The 10,231-nt window shown below is 48.4% G+C and overlaps 1 protein-coding gene across 2 annotated transcripts in view; it reads left to right on the top strand.

The window, feature by feature from the left end:
- The window catches only part of FBLIM1 (filamin binding LIM protein 1), a 22,676-nt gene extending 18,430 nt beyond the window's left edge, over positions 1 to 4,246 (top strand). For both annotated transcript variants that reach the window (XM_004377220.2, XM_004377219.1), the window contains 2 exons: positions 333 to 450; positions 4,133 to 4,246. In XM_004377220.2, the coding sequence (XP_004377277.1) occupies positions 333 to 450; positions 4,133 to 4,246 (232 nt within the window). The remainder of the gene's footprint in view (positions 1 to 332; positions 451 to 4,132) is intronic.
- Positions 4,247 to 10,231: the final 5,985 nt, after the last annotated feature.

The raw sequence follows: 10,231 nt of genomic DNA, 5'->3' as shown, positions 1-10,231 counted from the left end.
AGTGATTTATAATACAAGGCAAATAAAATGGGTCCCAGCTCACAGAACACACAGGAGATTTCTCTGCTTTCTCAGAGTCAAACGTCCCCCAGTCACTTCCTTGCCTCGAGCTAATTATACCCTGGGAAGTGGGGTCTAATTACATAGGGCTCCCCCTCTGCTCTTGCTGGGAAGAAATAGACGTTTGTGGTTGTAGCGCCAGGTGCGGTCACATAGCAACAGGGCTTAATAGCTCTGGGAGGTGAGCCGGAGCCGGTCTGGGAGTTCTGACAGCTAATTTCTGCGGTCGTCAGCGCAAACACCTCCCAAGCGTGGGTTCCTTTTCCCTCTAGGAAATTCGCCCCTGTGTGCAGCATCTGTGAGAATCCCATCATCCCCCGAGACGGGAAGGATGCCTTCAAAATCGAGTGCATGGGGAGGAATTTCCATGAAAACTGCTACAGGTGTGAGGTGAGTGGAGCAGTGGGGATTGAATAACATGCTGTTTTAACATGTATTCAGTGACTGCACAAGCCTTCATGGTAGCCTGCTGGGTGCCAGGCTCTGGGCTGGGTTGTGGGACCTGGGAACAAGTTGTGGGTGGGGTCTCTGCTCTCAAGTTGCTCACTGGTTGCCCGGTAGCAGAGACAAATAAGTACGGAAATACTTGCAAACATAGTCTATGAAAAGGCCCCTGGGTGAACAAACTGTGCTCAACTATTAACTAAAAGTTGACAGTTCGAACCCACCCAGCAGCACCATGGAACAAAGTCCTGGTGATCTGCTTCCATAAAGATTACAGCAGAGAAAACCCTATGGAGCAGTTCTTTTCCATAACACATGGGGTCGCCAGAGTCAGAATTGACTCGACGGCAACAGGTTTTGGTTTTTTTATAGTCTATTAATCGGAACTTGTTGGTTGTTAATGATAGAAACCAAACTCAAACTGCATTCCACAACAAAGGGAATCTGTTGGCTCACGGGGAAGGGTGATGGTAGTACCAGGGGTTCAAATAATATTAGGGGTCTCAGTCTCTCAGTTCTGCCTTTTTTGTATGTTGCCTGCAGGCTGGCATCCTCTGTGAGAAGGGACAAGTGGTACACGGCCATAGATGGCCCAGGTTTACAGCCTCCAGCTTAGAAACCCCAAGAGAGAGAGACCCTGTCTCATCCTGAGAAGGCATACAATCCCAGGAAGCCCTCTGATTGGCTCAGCTTATGTCACATGCCCATTCTGGGCCAGTCACCATGGCCAGGGGCTAGGGTGCTGATTGACCACTCCAGGGGTTCTACAGAAGAGTTGCTGTAACCATAGGAAGGAAGAAAAAATGCTGGGCAGATGCACACCAGATGTCCTTTCAGGGGGCTGGGGGAAAAAAAACATGTATAAGATTAGCTTTGGGTCGAAGAAGACAGTGATGAAGTCTACCTGGGGCAAAGGAACCAAAGGCATTTTCATAGGGGATGCTTGACTTGGGTTTTGAAAGATGAGTAGGAGTTTGTCAGATAGAGAGGGAAGAGAAAGCCAGAAAAAAAGGAGAGTCTGTGAAAAGCTACTTGGTTGGAACAAGCCTGGAAAGTCAGAGGAAGTGGAAGTCTCTGGGTGCGTTCAGAGTGTGGTATGCTGGAGGCGTGGTTAGCGGTGAGGCGAGAGAGGATGAAAGGGCCTCGTAGCAGGCTAAGGAGTCTGGACTTCAGGCTGCAGGGAGGGGTGAGGCTGGAGCTGGGGAGGTTGGTTAGAAGCTGGTGCAGTAGTTCCAGCAAGAAATACTCAGGGACCTGCACCAAACCTGTGCTCCGGAGGGCCCCACGCTTGCTTTAAAGCTCTGCTGTCACCATCTGGAAATTCTTCATTTTTGAACAAGGGGACCCACATTTCATTTTGCCCTGGACCCCACCTATTACATAGCTGGTCCTGCTGGATAGGCTCTGGGAATCCTCCCCTTCCACTGTCACTCCCCATGTCACTGACGTTTCTCCTTTCTCTGGTGATGGTGACAAAGGGGGCAGGTTCTGTGGCTATTACCTAAGTGGGGAGCTCCAGAGCAAATCTAATCATTCTAAACATTCCATTCACTCTTTTAACGTTTACCTAAATGGATATGCGGAACCAAGAGGCTGTCTTCCCTGAGGGTGATGAGGGAGTTTGGTAGAGAAGTTGACAAATAGCTTCATAATTATGTTGCCTTTGTTAATTATAGTTCCAGGTCCGGCTGATAATACATCTTGAAAGAACAGTGACGAAATTCAAATTTTGTTATCACTACCATAGCCCTAATAAGGTCCAGGAGTGATTACTATTTCTTGGAGGCTGGCTAGTGAGCTAATAAACCCTCCCTGCCTTGTGCTGATAAACTTGACCAAGGCTACTGTGAAAGTTACGCAGTGAGTCAGAATTTGGATGCCGGCAGTTACATTTCAGAAGGGAGAACTCTTAAACCGCAGAGGCCTGGAGTGGTTTGGGGTGCTGTTTCTCCGGGAAGGAAAATAGGTTTCAAGGAGACATCCACACCTGTCTCATTGTTCCTGCCTTCCTTTGTGGACCATCTTATTTATTACCATTGTTGGAAGGGTCATGTATGTTTTACATGTGTGGTGTTTTTTAATGTATAAAATGCTTCTGTATGCATTGCCTCATTTAATGCAAATGATAGTCTTTTGAGAGGAAATTTATTGTCTCCATTTAAGATGAGGAAATCAAGGCTCAGAAAACTGTTTGCAACCCGTGTTTCCCTGAGCCAGGTCTAGCCAATTTTCTGCCAACCCGCAGCTCCTTTGCAGAATTGGTCTCCATTTGATTCTAGTGTAAGAAGGGGTCACCCTGTGTCCCTGTGAAACTTTAGGTTTGGCACTTGATGCTGTCGTGATGTCAAGTGAATTCTGAATAGTACAGATGCTGGGATTAAATAGCCTGGTGTCCGCTTGAGAGACTCAGGGTGGAGTTGCAGGGAAGAGACACACGAGGGCGCCCTACCCAGCTGGTGGTGGAAGAGTGCGCATTGTGGTCAGGGCCCTGCTATCTCAGGATGGCCACCCGGGACCCCAAAGTTGTCTCTATGGGGACCAGGCCCCCTGGTGGCTTGAGAGACAAATGCAGCTTCCAAAGGGCTCCGGCTGTGCCCGGAGCTGGCCAGATCTCTGGACATTAATTGTCCCCCTTATCACTCTCCAGCGTGTGCCCAGGTGAGGTGCTGGCCTGGGGCAAAGCGGACAGAGTTTGGACCCCGAGTCTTTGTCCTCCTTGTGCTGAATTCCTTTGGTGATTTGAAAATCAGAAGTATTAAAGTTCATGCCAGTGTTGAAGCTGTGTGGGCAGTGGAGCAACAAAAAGACCCCTCAACTCTGCCTGGAGACGTGATCCAGTCCCAGCTCTGGAACAGTTGTGTGGCCTGAAGCAAGCCCCGCCTGCTCTGGACCTCAGTTTCCCCATCTGTGAAATGAAGGGACTGGGCTGAGTTTAGTTATTCATTCAACAGATACTTATCGAATGTTTGTGGTGTGTCAGGCACTGGTCCAGGCTGGGATCTAGCAGTAGCCAGGGCTCCTGCCTTGTGGAGCTTACATTCTCATGGGGCTTTGGGTGGTTCTTAAGACCTTTCTAGCCCCAACTTTCCATGATCCCTCAGGGGGTGTCTTTGACCAAAGGGTGCACTTGACTCTGAGCGTCCTTGGTTCTCCCCTGGGCAGATTCTATTCTCAGTCACTTCCATGCTGCTGAAAGCAAGCCCCCCGTGTCTGTTTTGTCTTCCCTGTGAAGACCTGGCTGGGTGCATTGGCAAGTAGAAAGAACAGGAATGAAAAGCTCATTCCTCACCCTTAGAGGGTGTGTTCATTCTGTTAATTTATTCAGAACATACTAACCCATCACAGTCGAATGAATTCTGACTCACAGCAACCCCACGTGTTACAGAGTAGAACTGTGCTTCATAGGGTTTTCTTGGCTGTAATCTTTTCGGAAGCAAATCACCAAGACTTTCTTCCACAGTCCTGCTGGGTGGGTCTGACCTTTAGGATAGTAGTCAAGTGCAAACTGTTTGCACCACCCAAGGACCTCAGAACATACTAAGGGGTTCCAACTCTCTGTGGCTGTGCTGGCCGTGCCCAGGCCTGGGTTACATCTACACGCATCCACATGTACCTTTCTCTCCCACAGGACTGCAGGATCCTCTTGTCTGTTGAGCCCACCGACCAAGGCTGCTACCCCCTGAACGACCACCTCTTCTGCAAGCCATGCCATGTGAAGCGGAGTGCTGCAGGGTGCTGCTGAGAGCGCCCGCTGGGTGGTGGGCAGCCAACGGCCCACTTGCCCTGGCCAGGGGCCCTTCTCTGACTTTGTTTCCCTTCCTGACCTGCTCTTGCACACTTTCCTTCCAAGTCTCAATAAGGACCAGCCTGCAGCTCTGCCCATCATGGCTGGGAACCAGGGGTCTGAGCCCACCTAGGCTGGGCCTCCTCCCAGCACAGGGGTGGGGTGGCTGGTGGACAGGACCCTCAGACTTTCAGCCCCTCCTCTGACCTTCCACGCCCTGGGGAGCTTCTATGCCATGAGCATCATGCCCAGAAGTCCCATTTCCAAGGCTCTGGCCCCCATTTCCCGGGGAGAGTTGAGTGGCCTGCAGATAGTGCCTGGCATCCCTAGCACCGACCCTTTAGCTATCTAGTAGGGGGTGCTAAGGAGTTCCTGTGTAGTGCAGATGGTTAAGTGCTTGACTACTAGCCGAAAGGTTGGCAGTTCGAACCCACCCAGAGGTGCCTCAGAAGACAGGCCTGGCAGTCTGCTTCCAAAAGGTCACAGCCTTGAAAACCCTACAGAGCAGTTCTACTGTGCACACGTGGGGTTGCCATGAGTCAGAATCTACTTGACAGCAACTAACACCACCACCAACAGGGGGTGCTGGGACCAGCTCTGGCTTGCAGAACTGAGCTATTTGAGAAAAATCCCAAGGTCCCTTATAAAGTGCTTTTTTTTTTTTTTTTTAAACTTGAGGCTTAAACTATGGAAAACAGGATTCTTTGGATTTGTGGTGGCGTGGCCATGGACATGTCACATCTGAGACTTGTTGTGCTGGAATGGGGATGGGCCTGGCCCAGGAGGGAGCCTGCACAGCAGGGGCAGGAGGAAAGGAGGTCGCACAGACACCCAAGGCCTTTGGCAAGCCCTCCACCCTTCCTCGGGTATTGCCTTCTGTGTGCTACAATGATTCAGCAGACATGAATTGAGTGCCTGCTGTATGCTGGAGAACAGAGTGCAGGGCTCGGAGTGTTCTTTCTGCACCCTTGGCTGGGGCCATGCACACTCACCCACACACGCACACACCCCTCCAGGACAGTGCCAGCACCGCGTCCCTTCAGCCCCCTGGTTGTGCCCCCAGGTCCTACCCAGGCCCTCCAGCCCAGGCTGCCCTGTGACCACTGCCTCAGCAAGGCCGCACCTAGAAGACTCTTCCCTTTTAAAGAAAACCAGTGTTGTTACTTCGCAACTTTTCAGACTTACTGGTGGGGCGTGAAGAAATGAAACAAATGTGCTTTCCTCCCTGGAGTCTTCATAGTGGTGCACACGTGCCTGTGAGGATGCACGGATTCCGAGTACCTGGGAGAGTTTCTTTGTAGACCCCCTTAGGGGCTTCAGGCCAAAGCACAGCTTTTTGCCCTAAGCTTAGAGCAGCAAGTCTCAAACTTTAGGCATGCACATACCAGCCTGACAGTTGTCATAACCAAGGACCACCTATTCTGTTACTGCCTTAATATTTCCTTTAAATCAACACTCTTATTTTTTACTCACTTCCAACTTTAGCCTTGTGCTAAGCAATATACCCACTCAATCACATGTTGATGAGCTAGTTATGTTTTTTTCCTATTACACATTACAATAAATACTTAAGTGTTAGAAGTTTGTCTGTGTTCCATGTAAGATCTCACATATGGAAACGCTGGCCTAAGGGGTTGGTGGATGAACCCTTTGGCAGTGGCATTGCGGAAATGTTTCCGCTGGGCATCTGCTCACTGTGGCCTGTGGTAGAGTGTCCAGAAAGTTCCTGCACTTCCCACGAGTGGGGCTAAGCTCAGCAGAGCAAGAACCTCATTTTCCTCCTCGTGTCCAGCAGTAAGGACTTGCACCAGCCACACTCACGAGAGACACTGTGCCTGGACCAAGTCACCGGCAATGGGGTTGGCTGCAGAATGTCCAGGGTGGAGCCTTTGCTTGGAGCCTTCCTCCTGTTGCAGAGTTCCTCTCGGGCCACCAAATCCTTTAGCAGGGTCAACATCCACCCACAGGGTGCGCTCTCTGCACACAACCAGGATGGCTCACCCAGCCGGCTCACTCACCAACTGCAAACTCTTAGACGTGCAGCTGGGCTTGCTTAGTGGGTGCAGCTCTGGAGAGAAGGGTGCATGGCAGGAAAAAGTGCTGAATTTGGGGGCAGAGGCTCAGGTCTCAGACCCGACTCTGTTATTAACCCTCTGAGCCTTGATTTCCTCATCTGTAAAATGGGAACGGTACAACAACCTATCAGAGTTGCACTGGGCTCGTGAGGTTCTCACCTGGCTCCTAACTCCTCTGCTCTGGCTTGTGCTGATCACAATTCTCTAGCCAGCTCTCCTTTTATCGGCTCTCCTTGCTGGTCATGTGGATGCCCATTCATCGGAGATCAGCGGGAGCACGCAAGTAGTCAGCAAAGTTGGCTTTATTATGTTGTTGCAACAAGGGAGGCCGCACAGCACGGGAACTCTGGGCCGTCTCAGGAAATGGGTCTTAGGAGGGACTCACTACAAGCCTTGGGCTGGTACTATGGGATTTGGGGGAGGATTTAAGGAAGTGGGACTTTGCACTGGATGTGTGCTGTGAGGAGGCCAGGGTAATTCTAGAATGCAATGCTACAGCAGTGGTTCAGCCAGATAGGAGGCATCGATTATTTTTTAAAATGGTTTTTTATTATGTTGCAATATACACAACAAAACGTGCAGATTCAGCAGTTCTTACATGCACAATTCAATGACATTATTACAACTCTTCATGTTGCATAACCCTTACCCTTATCCTTTTCCTAATTATCCTACCACCATTAATGTAAACTCAGTGTCCCCCAAGCAAAAATTTCCCTTTTCCATCTCCCTCCCACCCGTGGTAACCACTAATAATCTTTGGTTTCTGTATACTTGCTTATTTCATATAAGTGAGGTCATACACTATTGGTCCTTTTGCCGCTGACTGACTTCACACAGCATAATGTTTTCTAGGTTCAACATGTTGTAGCATGTACCAGGACTTCATGTCTCTTGATGGCTGAGTAGTGTTCCATCGTATGAGTATACCCCCTTTTGTTTATCCATGTATCTGTTGATGGACATTGAGGTTGTTTCCAGCTTTTGACTATTGAGAGTAGTGTTGCAATGAACATTGGCATACAAGGATTTGCACAGAGGGGCTGCGCTCAGGACATGGCTACAGAGTGAGGTTGGTTTTGACTCACTTTGCCACGGTCACAGTGTGACCTTGTCCAATGTGGGTGAGCTGTGAGGTTGTTTATGTTCAATAGGACACACGTGGCCTGGCTTCTTAGCCACAAAGGCTTTTCCTATCATGAAAATGTAACCCCGTGCTGTAATGCCTCATGTTCCAGCTTATTTCCTGTTGGTTAGGTTTGGAGGAGTGGTATCTGGATGAAATTCTGGGGGGATGTCTTTGTCTTTTGGGCTGCACCTTTCTGAAACATTCTACAGGGGGACGCTTCTGTAGAGATTTCTGCAGTGTATTTATCTCCCATAGTTCCCTGGGTGGTGCAAACGGTTTGCACTCAACGACCAACCTAAAGTGTAGTGTTTTGAACCCACCCAGCAGTGCCATGGAAGAAAGGCCTGGCGATCTGCTTCCATAAAGATTACAGCCAAGAAAACCCTATGGAGCACTTCTACTGTAACACATGGAGTCGCCACGAGTCAGAATCAACTCGACAGCAATGGGTTTAGTTTGTTTGGTTTTGGTTTGTTTATTTCCCCCATCATTCTTTTCCTCTTTTCCTCCTCCTCTCCCTTCTTTCTGTCCCTAAACAGTTGGAGGGCTCCCACCAAGTGGCAGGCATGAGCAAAGCACCATGGGCAAAGATGGATTCCACAGCCTCAGTTGCTTCTGCTAGCAGAGCTAAAACACGCTGACTAAACCAGATGCTCAGGGCCAGGGAGAGGGGCTGATAAAGTGCTGTGGGAGGACAACTCCCTGGGAAAGACGTGTCGCTGTCTGCAAACCCAGTGAGATGCTACTGGCTGACCTGGACTCTGGGGGCACCTGTGTAGCAGGTGGCAGCCCTAAAGGCAGGTGCAGTGCAGAGCCACTAGAGGGCAGCATGGTCTAGAGAATTGGAAGTTGAGCCCCGGGGCACCAAAGTTCTCACGCCTCTCACGGGGTCCTCAGCTTCTCCAGATGTGAAATGGGAATCATTCCTGCCAACTGCACGTGGTTGCAGAGAGGATCAGAAGAGAAAATGAATTGGAAAACTAGAAAGAGGTGTGGCCATGGGGTTGTTGCAGCTGTCCCAGGAACATGCCTTCCTGCTGGGAAAACCAGTCAGGACTTGGAATTCCTCATCAGCACGAACTCCTACATGCGAGGAGGGTCCCATCCAGGAGCCTCCCATGCTGCCATGCCTGCAAGTCGATACCTGGCACCTGGGCAACCAAGTGCTGCTCCCTGCACTGCTAGGGACACAAATGGCCAAAATGAGGAATCATCAGAGAGCGGAAGGGGCTGGGGGAGGAGGGAGGGGAGAAAAAGCAGGGCTGTAAAGAATTCCAGAGCCTACGGACATTTTCAAAGAAATGGTTTTCCCAGTTTAAAATACAGCTCACATAAGGTGAATAACCAACCAGTTGCTGTCTAGTTGATTCCAACACATGGTTACCCCATGTGTATGAGAGCAGAACTGTGCAATGGCTGATTTTTCTGAAGTAGATCGCCAGGCCTTTCTTCCAAAGAGCCTCTAGGTGGACTTGAACCTCTAAGCTTTCAGTTAGCTGCTGAGGATGTTAACTGTTTGCCCCACCCAGGGACTCCATTAAGTGAATAGCTAATCATAAATAATAATAATAATAATAACCTACAAAGTAGGTACTATTTTATAAGTGAGGAAACATCAGAGAGGTGGTATAACTACCCAAGACTGCACAGCAGAGTCAGGATCAAACCAATCTAGTGAAAACTCTGTAGCCTCAGCTATAGACCCGCATAAGACACATTCATGTTCTAGAATACATTGTATAACACACGCTGAAGCCCAACTGAAAAAAAATATTTTACTGAGCCTTTCACCTTAATAACTGCTGATTTTAGACTGCCGGCTTCTTGCTTGCAAATGAGATGTAAATTCCCCTGATTTTTTCAGAAAGGACCTTGCTTCCTGTGTGTGAATCATACTAATTCTAAGTGAATGGTCATAAGGTTAGAGTCTCTGGAGTGTACCCTATTCGTGACCTTCCTTCTGTAGGAAAAAATGTGTGCTTGGTGGAAAACTGCACTGTCTACACTCAGCACATCCTTCCGGGTCATCAGATTCTATCTCGCCTTCCATTGTCTTTGAGCTATTTTACAACTCTGTAAAATGTAGATATGCAAATCTGGCTGTGTCTGGTAGAAGTTCCCCTTTAACCCTTGTGGATAAAATGGCTTTACCTCCATTTGTACATTCATTTCAATATTCCTATAAATGTGAATGTTCTTCGGCTGCCCTTTTGAACTGCTTTTAATATCTTTGTGGTTCCCTTATGAGTTAAAATGTTCAAGACTTGTTCATTTTATATTCGAACAGAGTCATTTTACTTTTTACAATAGTTTTTATATAGTTTAGTGGTTTTATTTTTTATTGCAGTGAAAATATGCAAATAAAACCTTTACCAATTCAACTTCCACATGTACAATTCAACATTAATTACATTCTTCGTGTTGTGCAACCTTTTCAAAATTATTCCACCACCATTGACATAAACTCAGTGCCCCCTAAGAAGAAACTCCCCCTTTCTCCTTCCCTCCCACCTCTACTAACTACTAATAATCTTTGCTTTGTATATATTTGCTTATTTCATATACGTGAGATCATACAGTACTTGTCCATTTGTAACTGACTTGTTTCGCTGAGCATGATGTTTTCAGGGTTCATCGGTGTTGTGGCATGTGTCAGGACTTCGTTTCTCTTTATGGCCGACTAGTAGTCCATTGTGTGTATCCATTCATCTGATAACAGTCTTTTAACACCTGCTTTCT

The sequence above is a fragment of the Trichechus manatus genome, unplaced genomic scaffold (assembly GCF_000243295.1).
Source record: "Trichechus manatus latirostris isolate Lorelei unplaced genomic scaffold, TriManLat1.0 scaffold00048, whole genome shotgun sequence".
In the NCBI taxonomy this organism is placed as follows: domain Eukaryota; kingdom Metazoa; phylum Chordata; class Mammalia; order Sirenia; family Trichechidae; genus Trichechus; species Trichechus manatus.
This window is presented reverse-complemented; position numbering and strand designations above follow the sequence as displayed.